At 35.3% G+C, this 15,665-nt stretch overlaps 1 protein-coding gene across 2 annotated transcripts; it reads right to left on the bottom strand.

The window, feature by feature from the left end:
• Positions 1-565: 565 nt before the first annotated feature.
• Positions 566-14,912, bottom strand: scel (sciellin). 2 transcript variants are annotated; one of them, XM_015398910.1, is made up of 28 exons: positions 14,721-14,912; positions 13,442-13,470; positions 11,298-11,361; positions 11,064-11,126; positions 10,833-10,907; positions 10,694-10,726; positions 10,531-10,557; positions 10,395-10,427; positions 9,252-9,326; positions 9,079-9,147; positions 8,214-8,273; positions 8,061-8,129; positions 7,896-7,952; positions 6,328-6,384; positions 6,203-6,247; positions 5,371-5,433; positions 5,174-5,233; positions 4,307-4,351; positions 4,164-4,220; positions 4,035-4,082; positions 3,905-3,946; positions 3,359-3,409; positions 3,239-3,280; positions 3,088-3,150; positions 2,880-2,954; positions 1,426-1,534; positions 1,008-1,110; positions 566-921 (listed from the first exon to the last, which is right to left on the bottom strand). In XM_015398910.1, exons 2-28 carry the CDS (start codon positions 13,455-13,457, stop codon positions 905-907), a joined length of 1,518 nt encoding a protein of 505 aa, XP_015254396.1. In that variant the 5' UTR covers positions 13,458-13,470; positions 14,721-14,912; the 3' UTR covers positions 566-904. The 2 variants fall into 2 exon arrangements, with proteins under 2 accessions (XP_015254396.1, XP_015254395.1); XM_015398909.1 differs by having other exon boundaries at positions 6,203-6,250; positions 14,721-14,910.
• Between the last annotated feature and the right edge of the window lie 753 nt (positions 14,913-15,665).

The following is a 15,665-nucleotide window of genomic DNA, read 5'->3' as shown; positions in this document are numbered from 1 at the left end:
TATTAGTGATACATATATAAAAGTCACAGTGGTGGCATAAATAGGAGGTTGACAAAAAAGATACAAATAGATATGATTCAAAATAACTGATCTGATCAATAACCTTTGCCTTTCCTTTTGGAGTTATATCCTATTCATTTTTACATAATTTAATCTGTTTTTCTGCAATTAAAAAAAAATACAAAAAAAAAAAATCAAATAATTTGTTTCTTTAGAGCATAACAAATTGCAAAAGACATTGAACATATATTATTGCAGCTTTATTGACCCAATTACAGATTTTACAAAGGCAAAGACAGACTTATAAGAGGAAATGCATATATACTCATATTCCCCTCAAACAACAAAGACAGCCTGGCCTTTTTCTTGTGATTTAATCATCCAATCAATAAAAATTGTCTAAAATCAACAACAACACAAAAAAAATCAGAATTTTTAATAACGCCATTTTGTTATCCTCTGCATGACTTGTGGCGAAGGTTTCAAATGCGTTACGTTTGGGGGCTCTGTATTATCACGTAATAATTTAGCTGTAAACATAAACTAAAAGAACAAGGACTTTTTATTTTGGGGGAGGCGGTGTATATATAGGAGTTTATATGCCTTATTGCACAAAGAAAAAGCCCCCGGCCCTCAGTATTGTAATGTATCCTCTTGCATTGCTCACAAGTCCCCAAAAAGCACATTTAGGACAGAAACAGATATAAAATATAGATGTAAAGACAACACTTGTAAAGGACAGTAGATTTCATGCCATGTGTGGCCTGTATTGCCACATAAAAATGTAATTCACATGATGAAACTCTGATTTTTTTTCGGAAGCACCCCACTCAAAGATGTCTTAGTACGACCCACGTCACCCATAGTATCAGAATGCAACAGTTGGCTTAATCTGAGAGGAGGCTCAGCGGCGCCATTTATCTGTGAGGGAGGAAAGGAATAGTGTTTATTGATATTTATTGATTGGAGAACTGAATGCAGGAACACCGATGAGATGGCTCATTTACCTCTGGTGATTTCGAAGCAGTTCTCGCAGTGCACCATGCGTTTGTAGATCCACATGCTGTCCCCGGCTTTCAGATTACCCAGAGAGCCGTTACAGACGTCACACTGCCAAAGGAAGCAGATGCTTAAAGGAGGGAGGGATAATCATGCTTAGTACATAGCAGCTACAGCTGATGGCTATTAGCATCAGTCCTTCACTGGATAAATGTCAATAAGTACATTTATGTAAGAACTGCTTGAAATACACTGTGTGTATATCATAATACCACAATGAGGACTTCAGTGATTTGTTTTGATTATTTTAAATATATATTGATAGGGAGTGGTATGGATTTACACATTTTGCTGCATTGCAACCACAAATGTCCTGATTGGTTGAGTTCATGGAGAAAAATAGCGTGGTGAAATCAAAGGGCTTACTTTAAAGCAGGATGCGTGGCAGTTGATCTTCATTTCGTCCAGGACCATCTTGGCATCACCAGTGAAGGGCTTACGGCAGGAGGTGCACAGGTCCTTCTCCAGCACAGGCCTGGTTCAAACATGATCATCGTCAGTCTTGTTTAACAGTTAATACAACATGTTACCTTTAATGTTGTCTTAGAGAAGACTTATAACTCAACAGCCAGTAATTCCTGTCTTTGCAGGAATATTATAAGACGTTCAATCAACAGATATCTTTCGGTTCTTAGAGCATAAGCTTCTTTTTGATTAATGACTCTTCAAGCTTTTAATTGACAAAGAGTTATCTAAGACTTTTAGGCTGCACACATTTAAACATTTAAACATTACTAAAAAACCAACCTTAAAGGAGCCATAAAATGATTATATAGGGCATTTGGTGCTGGTCCTTAAGGTCTCTGAATAGGGTGTGTAACATTAGTTGGGCTGAAAATGGCATATTTGCTGTTCTATGAGCCCTAATGCAAGCCTGATTAAAAGCCCTAGAATGAAACGACAGGTTTTCTTCCTTGTATGGTATGATCATGAATGTTTAGATGAGCTGTGCGCTGATTGGTTGGTTTACAATGAGCGAAGCTGCTGAGCAAAGGTTACTCCCTGAAACATCAAATTGTTGATATGGTAGGGTGACCAGACGACCTCTTTTTGTCTGACATACCCTACTTTTCATACCTAAAAAAAATGTCTGGGGGGGAATTTCAAAATCGTCCGGGATTTTGGTCGACTACAGTGCAGCATGCAGTCGAAACAGGGAGCCAGTGGGGGACGGAGTGACCAAACCCGACCCAGTGACGGTAGCCTGTACAACGGCGGACCCATGCTTCGTCCTGCCTGCTTCCCCCTGGTCCCGTCTAGTCAGCGACCCTGCATGCAGTTAAATGGTGACGAAGTGACGTCAATTCGAGGCTTCGTTTGATTTCGCCCATTTTGTGGTGGAAGTTTTGCATTGTAGGATTTGCAGAGAAAGAAGGTGTCGATGGGGTTTGAACTTCTCTGTACGTCCATGTCACCCCCTGAACTCTCGTTATTGATCTATGTCAATGTAAACTCAGTTTTGCATTCTATGACCCCTTTAACACATTTTTGTAGTGAATAATGTTGTCAAAATAATAAGACCTGAATGCATTGGTGAACATGTCCTTTTCTTCTCACGTTGTAGTGTCTCGGTATAACTGCTCTGAACATTAACATGGATTTGCCCGAACAGATCATTGTTTTTTATCAAGCTTCTCCACAGGTTCGGATATATGCTAAGCTAACATGCTCAAGTAATGAGCGTTGTAAACCTAAGGGGTGATTTACATCAGAAGAAGTACGACACTGACTTTGTATTTAGCTTCTGGCAAATCTAAACTTTCATATTCACTTCTTTTTTAGGTTTCTCTTTTCTTTTTATGCTGATGCTGTTTTCTTACCTCTCAGAGGATTGATAAACACTCTTGCTGGAAGATTTGGAGTAGATTGGATCAGACAGAATGTCATCTGACAAGCTGTGTGAGTAAAAAAAAAGTATTATAACAAAAATTTAGCACCAAAACCTATCCTAATTTAAATCAAAACAATTTTGTTATTATAACAAATATTTTCCACCAAAATCTATCCACATTTCAGATAATTTCATACCTGCTACTCTTGTAGGATGTGGAGGAATAGTGAGAGGGGCTGTTGAGGCTGCTGTACTCATAACTGCAACAAAAACAGAATAACAGATACATTTACCTCTCACTTTCACCTATTCTTTATCTTAAGTGTGCCCACTCATTGTGCCACCCACCTGGAGTCTGTTCTGGAGTAGGAGTAGGTTTTATAGTCGCTGCTGTAGTTGCACAAACACAGAATAGATTAAAGAAAACAGAAACCCCACAGATATAATTTATAGTGCTAGATCATTTACCTGTATGAACCGCTGCGAGTGTAGGGTGTATCATCAGTGTATGAGCTGTAGCTGCGCATCAAAACAGCAAAGGTTGGATTCAGTAAAGGGATTGTCTCTGTTTTAGTTCAACTAATGAATTAAAAAAAACTTCTCTTGCTATAAAAACTGGAAAGGACAAGAGATTTGTTAAGTTCACCTTCCAGCAGCACAAAGACCCTAAACAAGCAGCCAGAGCTACTATTAAACGCTTTACATCAAAGCATAGCTTTAACTCAGGTTACTTATATACTGTTCAATATCACCTCTTTTTCTTTTTAAGAAAAAAACTTAAAAGGATGCATAATTTTCTGTACTTGTGCAACTTGGGATTGATTAGTACATAAAACTCCCAGTTTTGCAGGGAAATCTGGGTTAAAATGGCAACAAAAAAAAATTGTGCAGAGCACTAAGTAAAAGGCTTTAAATAATCGCTTGCTCCACAGTTACAAGAGCCAGGTGCATTACGATTAAAAAAGCAATCAATTTTTGTTATTATGTAGGAAGTAGGCCTTATTCTTTTCTCACCTGGTGGTTCGTGTGGAGGACGGTGTTGATGGGCTTTCTTCCCTGTAAAAAAGAAGAAAAAAAACATAAGTTCATTCCTGAGAATTGTTTTTTTCTCCAATGTTTGAAAAAGAAAGACAAAGCCACTCACTCTTTCCTGCTGGTGACTATGACAGTGTCCTTCACTGTGGTGCTTGAACTGTTGAGAGATGAAATATTTTACCAATGCATTGAACAACTGGTCTATTTTATCTGCTCATTAAAGGCTGAGACGTCTCACCTGACAGGGGATGTGATGCCTTTAGGCAGGAGGGAGTCGTACAGGTCATCCACAGGCCTGTTAGAATAAAAACATTAGGGACAGACGTCAATCACAGCCCTAACTCAGATACACATAAATGAGAGATGGAGGTTTCATCTTACGTTGAGGGGGACTTTGTTACGGTTGTTGTCGTTTTGGTGTCATCTCTTGAAATCAAAATAAGACAAAACATTTCAACAGACGACCCAGTATTATAAGCACTGTTATTGCTATTAAACGTTATGTTAATAGTAGCTTTAGAACCATAGACTTCCTGTTAGATGTTTGCATGTATGCTCTATAGGCATTTAAGCTTTCATTTTGTGCTTTTAATGCTACATTTTAACAGTTAATTAGCAGGGGATTTTTTAAATAATATATCAAGGAGTGGATTTATAAATTAAGAACTTTCATTTCCTCTCATTCACACACTATCTAAATAACACAACCAACCTCAGGTATGACCTGTGTTCCCATTAACATTTGGATAAATGCCACTTTGTGAATAACAGAGAAATCCCATTGTTTTTGCAGCCATTCATAAACTTCAGAAATTTTTGTAGGAATTTGAATTAGTTGCTTTTTTGGTATGTAGCTAGAAATGAATAGGAAGATATCGTTATACCAGGGTCACTATCTACGAGTTTAACATCATCATGGACAGGGAGTGTGCCAATAAAGAAAGAACCCCTTCTTCAAAATACACTTTTTTTTTTTTTTTATATAAATCTTAGATAAATTTTGCAGCTGCCCATATGGACAGGCCGAAAGCTCTCTGGAGAAATGTTCTCCAGTTTGAGAAAAAAATATTTTTGGACACAATAATGAGAGGAGTCAGAAGTAAAGATGAGGTTTTAAAACCTAACAATAATGTAGAAACTGTATGGTGGTGGCAGCATTGTGCTGCGGGATCACTTCCTGCCCAAGGCTCATAGTCATACTCATTCTAAAGGTCTGACCTGCTGCGTGTATGAGGCGGATTAACTCACCCATTGTAAGACCTCTTCACCGACACAGTCTCACTGCTGGAAATAGTTGTTTTTCTGTAACTGAGATAAAAAAAAATGTTTAAGCATCTTATGTCCAGAGTTACATATATTTCTGCTCAACATTTCATAACTGGGATATAACCAGCTACTGGTGATTTACATAGGTTAAAATGTGCAGTTCAGAAAAAGAGTGCTACCTGTCTCCATCCTTGTCTTTGATAGAATCGGGAATCAGTGAGTCATACAGCTGATTCTCAGCGCTGCAAGAAAGAATATATTTATTCAGTAGGGTGCCAAATATACTGCTTCTTATTATCAATATGAAATAAAAAATTATTCTTTGCAAAACATTGGGCTCAAACATTGTGGTAACAACTGCAGGTCACATTTCATACACATATGAAAAGGACATATTTACAGCTTTTTCAAAATAAGTCATACTGTAGTGGTTATTACATAATTATTAGGATTAAGAATATGTTTGAATTAATGGATGAATTGATTATGGATCAGTGATGTTTTACAAAAGCGGTTGTTTAAAATTTTTATTACCAACCTGTTCCCATTTAGTATAGACTTATTTTTCAATTGCTAAGATCCATTTACAGTTAATATGTCCCTCAGTCTGCCAATTCTGTGGCTTAACGGAGCAGAAAACACACAGAGGAAGTCAACAAGTACACTGTACCCTCACACATTCACTGTTCTCACACCTACAGAGCATCTGAGCCCTGAATCAGCCTGCATTTTCTCAACAGAAGATCGAGAAAGAAAAAAAAAGACATTATATAACAACTCATTGTGGGGAGTATTAACTGCTGATGCAGTAAATCTGTGGCCAATTTATGTTCAAGATTACGATTATAGCAGCTTCTCATTTGTTTGTTTTTTTGCCAACTTTGAGTTTTCGAATTAAGACAAACATATCTATTCTTTTTGATTTGTTCTAAATGCAAGCATTTGAAATGAGCGTCTTATCTATTTGGATGCATTTGAAATGAAAAATAAAAACAGTTTTTGGCGACTCACTCTTTGCTGCTGTCCACAACAGTCTTTGTCTTTGTGGTGATTGTGCTGCTGAGATAGTGATTGGATGTTTGAGCATCAGAATAACACACTAGGTTGTTTTTTTAATTGTAAAAACAATGTCTCACCTGTCAGGAGATGTGATGGAATTGGGCATGAGGGATTCATACAGGTTGTCGTCAGCCCTGTTAAGATATAATGTACCCATCAAAAAATCAATTGCCTGTTATAATAAGTAAACATTATGCAGTTACATTTCACTCTGTGTATTAATATAAGACACATGTCTTATAACAATATGTTCTTATATTATACTGTGTTGCATTATTATGCCTTAGATCACATTAGAGTTATGTTGCATCAAAAAATAGAACATTGTATAACACTATATAGTATCATGTTGCATATATTATTGCAAATCATGTATTGTAAAATGCTGTGGCACATTTTATCACAATGTATTAGACCGGTTTACATCGCATTTTAATGCATTATGTGCAGAGATGGGAAGTAACGAAGTACAAATACTTTGTTACTGTACTCAAGTAGATTTTTCTGATATTTTTACTTTACTTTACTACTTATTTTTATGGCGACTTTTTACTTCTACTCCTTACATTTTTACCCAAATATCTGTACTTTCTACTCCTTACATTTTAAAAAATTGGCTCGTTACTTTAGGTTTGAATAATTTCAGTGGAGTTACCGTTATTGTTTTTCACGTCATCAATACCAATTTCAATCTAATTGGATGGGAATCTACGTTGCATTTGACGCACCACTACAAGATGAATCGACAGATTCGGCGGTATTCATTCGCAGCAAATCATTGCAGCTTGGTGGCGGTGGCGTTAGCATAGTAGCATGGACGACGAGATGATTGAAAATGAACACAACGGAGATCTAGTCCTATTGGCAGACATCCATTTAAAATGTAGGCAACGGCATGAAAAAAGTGGTTTCTACTTTTACTTTTATACTTTAAGTAAATTTACAAGCCTGTACTTTGTTATTTTTACTTGAGTAAAGAAGTTTAATCAGTACTTCCACTTTTACCAGAGTATTTTTTAACACAAGTATCTGTACTTTTACTCAAGTACGGAAAGTGAGTACTTTTGCCATCTCTGATTATGTGGCACTGCACTGCATCACATAATGGATCACATCTTAATGGTATGGTGGAGGATTTTTATGAATTTTAAAAAAGACTCACCTTCTCCACTTTAAAAAAAAAAAGTATATGCACAACCCTGTACCCGCTCCCAAGAGGGAATGCCTATTAAACACGTGTGAGAGCATGCACATGCCCATTTCTCCTCATGCACGCTCTCTTTAAAAGTTGATGTTTGCATCTCTCAGGCAAGCTTACTTTCCAAAAGATTTCCAATTTTTCCACTATGTCAGACTCACCACTGGTAAGTGAAAATGGGGACGAGCACGTAGGACGGCCTTACGTAAATAAATAACCAGAATGATCGACAATTAGGAGGACCACATATTTTAATGATCCACCCAACAAAAAAAAATCCTCCACTCTACCTTTAACATGCGTTTGACATAGATGCAAAGAGATTTTTGCATCTATGTTGCCTAGAGTTCATTTAGTGGTATATTTATCCGATTAAATAGTGTCACCTAACAGGAAGTTGTATAATTTGGAGGGATGAGACCTATGAAAGTATGGGATCAAACTTACTTTTCATTGCTGTCAGTTTTTACCGTCACAGTCTCAGTTGTTGTCACTGTTGTTTTTCTATGGAGACAAAAATAAAAAAAATTGTAATAAGTATTTATCCAAGCATTGCCTTATACGAAAGCCTGATTCCTAAAATTTTAAGCTCTGTTATTAAAAAAATGTCACCTGTCCGTAGTTTTAGAATCCTCCTTCCCTGGCGAGGGGGTGAGTGAGTTGTAAAGCTGGTCCTCCGCACTGGTTGGAGATATATTATAAGTTAAATATAAAAGAAAGGTACAAATGACAATTTAATTACAACGTAAAGGGCTTCTAACTTACTCTTTAGGAGTGATTGTTGGTTTTGTCGTCTTGGTAGGTGAGTAGGTTGAATACTGTGAACTAAATGTGAGAAGACATGACAACCAACCTTTATTTTCAATTATAATAACGTAAATGAACATTTTAAGACTCAGAAGCAAACATACTTTATTAAGACTGTCCTGTGTTTTTGATGCCATTGAATGCCTTAGAAACTTCTCAAATTAGTATTTTAATGGAATAATTAGGTAAATAAATAATTGCTTTTAGTGCTGCTGGTGCAGCTTTAAAAACCCACATAGAGAATAATTTCAAGATAAGAAAAGATAAGATAGACTATTGATCTTACAGTGGAGATATCACTTGTCACATCGGCTCAATGGTCAAAAAATAATCACTTATTTAACAGGATTATTGCGCAGGTTGTTGCACAGTGTATTAAATAGGTATTTATATAAATAGGTATTTATAAATATAGTTATTGCACAGGGTATTAAATAGGTAGTTATATAAATAGGTATTTTTAAATATAGTTATTGCACAGGGTATTAAATAGATTTTTATATAAATAGGTATTTATAAATATAGTGCACATGGTATTAAATAGGTATATATATATATATATATATATATATATATATATATATATATATATATATATATATACACAGATAGACATTTATATATATAGTTATTGCACAGCGTATTAAATAGTGATTTCACTGACCAATGGCAGTGTTTGGCAGATGATTTCTAATATATGGCAATGAAAATCTAATTTTTCTTTAAAAAAAACATTAACTAACAACACAATGTAGTTTATGTTACACAACAGCAGCAATTTAAAATATATTTTTTTTCTGTCTTGAATTGGATCAATTTTTACCCTTTGCTTGAGGCCTTGACGCGCTCCATGAAAGTCTCCGTTTTAGTGGGCGATTTGGTCACAGGGGACCTATACAGAAATAAAAGATTTAATTAAAAGGCCACGATAATGAGTAAACATCTACAGTGATGGAACAAATCAAAATACTTTAGGACGGATATATTATTCCTTACTTGACACTTTGGGTGGTGGTAATGGTGGTGGTGGTCTCAGTTGTCCCATCTTTGGTCACAGTTTTTGTTTTAGTGCTGAAAGAGGGCAAAAATAATCAATAAATCCTTTATTTCTACTCTACATTTTTCTTGCTGGTTATCAACTGTGGTTCTAAAACAAAAATGCTGTGAAATATTTTTGTTTTTCATAAAGTTTAATTTTCAACACATATTTTGACATCTCTCGTAAAATATATGTCAAAAAAGTAGATAAATAAAACTAATATTAACACAACTTGTATTGCAGCAGCAAAATCTCAAAACATGTTGAAAAACACATACAGTGAGGGGGAAATCTTTTGGGTAAATGAGAGAAAATCTTGATGACTAAATGTACCCAATCATGTTTTAAAGTGTACTTTAAAGGGGGAATGGTAGCCTAGTGTTTAGGGCATGGGGCTTGGAATCCTGAGGTTGTGAGTTTGAAACCCATTCCCACAGACTGCCACTCTGGCTCCCTGAACAAAGACCCTTAACCCCACACTGCTCCCCGGGCGCTGCACAATGGCAGCCCACTGTTCCCCAAAGGGGATGGCTTAAATGCAGAGAGTTGTGAGAGCAATAAAGATCAATTTATTTTTACTTTACCTTTTTAAATGAACCAGAGTCTTTATAAACATTTTAATTAGTAATAATTATCCATTTGCATAATAGAAATCCATTTTATGACGACTTTGAATATTAAAGGATAGGTGGTGCATCCTATGGCATGATGAACTCCATCCTGGCGTATTGTTATGACATGATAAAGAGGCACATTTTTATCACTCACTCTTTAAAATTAGAAAGTATATATAAGATGTATTTTAGGTTAGTTATACTTTAGTCGCCAGTCACTAGTGAGGTAAAGGTTTTCTTACATACACTCAAATTAATACGCTCAGTTCAATGGAAACTTTGACAAGCAAAGCTGAAGGAGGAACCATGTCTGTTTATCAACAGGAATAAAAAATCCGGAGGCTGGTAAAGGAGGCAGAATAAAGCATCCAAAATTCCCTTTTGGAAAAATACTGCAGTATGAGATTGATGCAGGTGCGATAACAGATTGATTTAATTACCCAGGGGTGACTCTATAGGCCTTAGTGTTATCTGAGTAATGCTTACCTGCTGGAAGGTTCTGTCTTCCCACTTAATGGTCTGATTGAACAAAAAACGGGTTTAAGCATAAAAAATGTATATGAATCTGCATATAAAACACAAAATCTATATCTATACAAGAATATAATATATAATAATGTACCTTTTTGAGTAGGAAGAAGGGGTGGTGCTAAAAGAACAGAAACATACATTAGACACAGGTCTACACTAGAACCCAACTTAAATATGATCATATTTTAAATAAATATTTACACAAATATTATTAATGGTAAATGTAGGAGTAACAAAAAGTAGAATAAACCCACGTGGTTTTCAGCTCCTCTTTACTTCCACTGAACCTGCAACGATGAAACTCTTAAGTTAAGGTTTTTCTTGCGATCTATTTATTTAGCTATTTATTTATTGCTCATCTTTAAAAAGGTTATCAAGCTAGAGTGACTTTACCTCTTGCTGAGAGCTTGCACAGATGAAGATGAACTTTTTGTTACCGTGGTTTTCTGTGGCTCAGTTTCTGAGTTACTGTGTAAATGGGAAAAAAGGGAAATGAAAACGTACATATTCATACATACATACATACATATACATATATATATATATATATATATATATATGGAGAATTAAAATTCATAAATCCCACTAGTCACTTAGTACTTGTGATTTACATGTTTGTTTTACCTCAGAGAAGTTTCACTGCTCTTGACTCGACTCAAGACAGTTTTGCCAAAGTTTGGGTCTCGGCTGTGGGATTGAAAAAAAAAACCCAAAATGAATGCATCCATTCATTCATGCAGTTATGCGTCAACACGTTGACTTTCTAAAGGAATGTAAGTGTCTCTGAAGGTGCGCTGATTACAGGTAACTCTCGTCTGTCCAGCCAAACCTCACTGCTGCATCTGTTTTGTGACTTACTCGACAGGCTCGTCTTCATCGTCAGTCTTTCTAATCCAGCTGTTGTCCTTCAGCAGGGTCTTGGCTGAAAGCAGACATAACTGTCGTCACTCTAGCAAATATTTGGACATTACAACAAATAGCTTAATGTGCCTAAAGGTATTTTTGAGACACCAGAGGTCATTTTAACTAACTTCTACTACAGGGGGGAAAAAATTAACTCTAATACAGTGATTCCCTGCTGACCCTCCCCCACTTGTTGCTAGGGTCTCCAGTCCAGCTGGGAGAAATAAGACGATCTTGCTTGCAAAGCAGACCGATTGAGTTGTTTGGAAATATTTCTGGTTAGGAAAAACACAAACAGTCATGGAATGGAATCTAAAGGAGCCCCACCTTTCCATCGCCTTTAGGAAAGCCTGTTTTGAAACAGCAGTTGCCAAGCTACAGCAACATTTCTGTTAAACAGCTAAAAACACTGACGTCCACGGAAGATACCCTGACTAAATCAGCAGACAGTCAATTCTTGTACTTGTGTAATTTTACAAAGAGGAAAGTTGCAAATTTTGTATAAGGTACCAAACAATAAGGTTTAAAAAACTACTAATGAATTCAGTGGGTTTAAGGATATTAATATTCAATCAAAATAACTCCACATAAATAGCAGTCATTTAACCATAATTTCTGTGTCAAAGTTACCATAAATATCAAACATTTCTGCTTAAGGTTATACAAAATTACATGGAGACTTTAAGTCATAATTAACTAGATTCAATTATTTCAAGTGATATATTATGTATAGATATATTTAAATATATAACATATTGATATAAGAAATATTTGGGGCCACCTGCTGAAAAGCTCCATTATTATTAGAGAGCTTAGCGTTTATATGAAAATCTATTATAAAAAGCATATTTATAGTTGTGCCCAATAACTATATATACAATTGTCTGAACAACTATTTGTCATGTTAAAGAGTTCTCATTTGTTTAAATGCTTCAGATTATTAAACAGGTCATAATGTCAGGCAAAGATAACCTGTTTTTAAATCATGATTTTATTTATAAAGCAAAAAAAGCTTCCTAGACTGACCTCCTCCTTTATGGAAAAGTCATATTATGCTTAATGTAATAACTAAAACATCCACCATGTGTAAAAGGAAGTGCCATTAAGTGTTAAGTTGAATGTTTACGTTAATGCTGCAGCAGCGAAATCAGGTTAAAGGTGGATTATTGTCCTACTTGGTTACCCAGCTATTTGACCTTTAGATTATGAATTGATTGCTGAATTATCAGGATTTTTTTTTTTCTGCTGTAGAGCAGAATTTATGGTTGTGCAGTTCTGAAAAAAAAGCAAAGCAACTCCATTATATCACATCACCACGGTTACCAATGGTTTAGGCTTTTGAACCCTCACATAGATAACATTTATTGCTCAGTCTGCTCCATATTGTTTAATGATCTGATATAAATCAATTCAATTGATGTCTGTGATGATTAAGCTAAATGAGTAATTGATGCAGTTTTGGGGGGATTCTGTTGTTTATCTGAAGCTAATGGATTTAACTGGGCATATATGAAACCCGGAATCCTTAGAAATGGTGTAAAAATGTAATATATATATTCATATATATATATATATATATANTGGTTCACAGATATGTCCCAAAAACCTAATTTCAAACTTTACTCGATATTTTACTTTACTTTATTTTGCAGCTCTGTCTACAATAAAGTCTGGATATATCCGAATTACATTTTAAAACAAAACTAACATAAAGAGAAGAGCTCATCAAGCTAAATTCTTCTTTTTTTTGAGTTATACCAAGTAAAGAGCAGGTTTAAATTTAGGTGAGGGGATTTAAAAAAAATCCAAATTTAATCCAAAAAAATCCAAATTTATATATATATATATATATATATATACATATATATACATATATATAGTTATTGTTTTTGTTGTAATAATCATAATAATAATAATAAAAAATAATCTTCTTTTAATCTGTTTATCTTTGTCAAATTGTAAAACAAAGTTTATGATTTGAAACATTCAATTGTGAGGAAAAGGCAAAAGTCTTGACAGGATATATACTTTTTAACTCTACTTTAAACTATTTGAAAGTCATTTTCAGTTTTATTATTCATTATAAGTTCAGTACTTACAACTAGAGTAGCTCATGTTGGACTTTCACCTGAAAAACACAGAGAATGCAGCACTGTAAACTGGGAACCAGGTGGCGCTACAGCCTTAGAATATCAATGGAAAGAAGCTTGTTGATTCTCAACATATTTTTTAATAAACAGAACTGTTCAGAAACCACTTTTTCTATCACCTTCTGCACATTTTTAATCATTTCCTCTGCAGTTTACTTTAATGACTGAATGTCATTTAGTTTGTCACTGCACCTTCCGTCCAGACTCAATGATTAAGCTGTAAACTGGTTTGTCTTGATTTTTGGCCCCCATGCAGACACACCCACCCTCCACAACACTCCTTCTCCAAACACAGCATTGTCAGCAAAACAAGAGGGGCATACAGTAACATACCAAAAGGCAGTAAATCCCAGAATCCAAAAGCAGATATACTCTTAAGAGGAAAAAATAATCATCAGTCACACGCTCCAGGATCAGTATTTTTATTAAGTTTCTACACTTTGTAAGCATTCCGTATTTAAAGTAATCCTTATTTGCTAAAAAAAAAAAAAAAAAAAAAAAAAAAAAAAAAAGCTCACATTTGTAATAAAAATAGTAAGGTGGAGCAACAATCCCGTAACATAGTTTCATTAAAAAAAAAAAAAAGAAAAAAAAACATTTCATTAATCTTCTCTTTTATTTAAACCTCTTTCTAGAGAGCCTGAAATCAGCAGGATGAAATCACTGCTTTCCCTGCATTGAGTGAAAACTGTTTACTATTTTAGTTCAGCTGCCAGACCAACAATAGATGTGACTATTAAAGAAGTAACTATCACTTCAAAGTGTGGAAAATATTTGAATTGTTTCCGTTTGTTATTTCTGTCTGAAATGACTCCAGAGATCTAGCTTCATTCTTCAAACAGACATCAGTCAGCAAATAAAACAGTGAGAGCAAAAAAAAACTGCTCTCACTGAAAGAATGTCTTCCTGGTGCAAATCTGTGGAGTAAATCAGCTGCTCATAAAAACTGAAAGCACTCTTAATGTGATTTTTTTTTATCATTAAAAAAAAAATGTAAGTGGCTTATTGCCAGGAAAAAGTGCATAACTGTTAAGCAAAGCATTCTCAGTAACACTGCAAGTTTAACTCTGGAGAATGGAGAGAAAGTCCGGCTTCCTCTGAACCTCAATCATGCATATTCACAGATATGATCAAATAAACATTTCTATTTTAGGTTAAAACAACAACTATAAATGTTAAAATGATATAATTTTAACTGAATGATTTGAATGGGAAATATGAGGCCTACCTCTGAAGATGGCTCTGTAAATCGTTTTCAAAGATAAACTCCTGGCTTCGTCTCAGCTCAGAACACCTGTCTATCACTTCTCACAGTGAAGTCGCACCTTCGTCATTGCTTCTACTTTTAACCTGAAGGGGAGGCCACCCCAGGGAGTGGCCTGGAAGCCGAATCAAAGAAACAATTTTCTCTTTTTTTGTAATCTCACTCTACATTTTTCTTCCTCCTGAATCGTCATCATTTCCCTCCTAATTAGTAGTTTCTGCTTGTAGGCTGAGAATTAATGGACCTGGGTGGAGTGCTAGTAAACCTGCTCCTCAGCTTTTGTGTTGAGATATCTTTCTAGCACAGTCTAGATGAATCAACGCTGAAAATATGACACTGATCTCTGAAGCTTTAGAATCATGAGTGAGTCGAACCAGCTGATTCAAGCTGATCACAAACCTGTGTCCCTGGGGACTCGATCTTTTACCACATTATGACAGCAGACTTTGTACTTTACTCATGTGCGCTGATAAAAGTATTACGATGCTCCATACAAAGCCCTGATAGAAAACCTTGACTGAAGAAGAAATGTTTCTTCTTGCTACAAAATTTCATATATTTTAAATTCTGTTTTAATCATTTATATTAACATTTACCACTTCACTGGTTACATAAAAAAAAATAAACATTGTACAGAGGTAAAGCAGCACAGGCCCCTCTGGAACATGCCTCCATTAGAAATCGGGGTAGTGGCAGCATTATGCCGTGTGGATGCCTTGATTTTCCAGCAATGAAGATAATTGGTGGGAAGACTATATGCAGGAAAGTCTTGGAAAGAGGAACAAATCTATGGGAAGACTTTTAAAAGGCATAAGGTTGTAGGTTAACACTTCTAGCTCTAAAATGACTAGAAACATTCAACCAGAGAAAAGATTCTCCTCCTATGAGTAAGTGAAAAATCTGTGAATA

The sequence above is a fragment of the Cyprinodon variegatus genome, unplaced genomic scaffold, assembly GCF_000732505.1.
Source record: "Cyprinodon variegatus isolate N-32 unplaced genomic scaffold, C_variegatus-1.0 Scaffold971, whole genome shotgun sequence".
Lineage (NCBI taxonomy): Eukaryota > Metazoa > Chordata > Actinopteri > Cyprinodontiformes > Cyprinodontidae > Cyprinodon > Cyprinodon variegatus.
Note: the sequence above shows the minus strand (reverse complement) of the source record. Positions and strands in the feature narration are given on the sequence as shown.

Excerpts from the sequence above, each read along its gene's own strand:
- scel (XM_015398909.1), bottom strand. Across the intron at positions 6,385-7,895 it reads AAAACTGACAGCAATGAAAA|GGCTGACGACAACCTGTATG; the intron begins GTAAGTTTGATC and ends ATATCTTAACAG. Across the intron at positions 4,083-4,163 it reads GGCATCACATCCCCTGTCAG|TTCAAGCACCACAGTGAAGG; the intron begins GTGAGACGTCTC and ends ATCTCTCAACAG.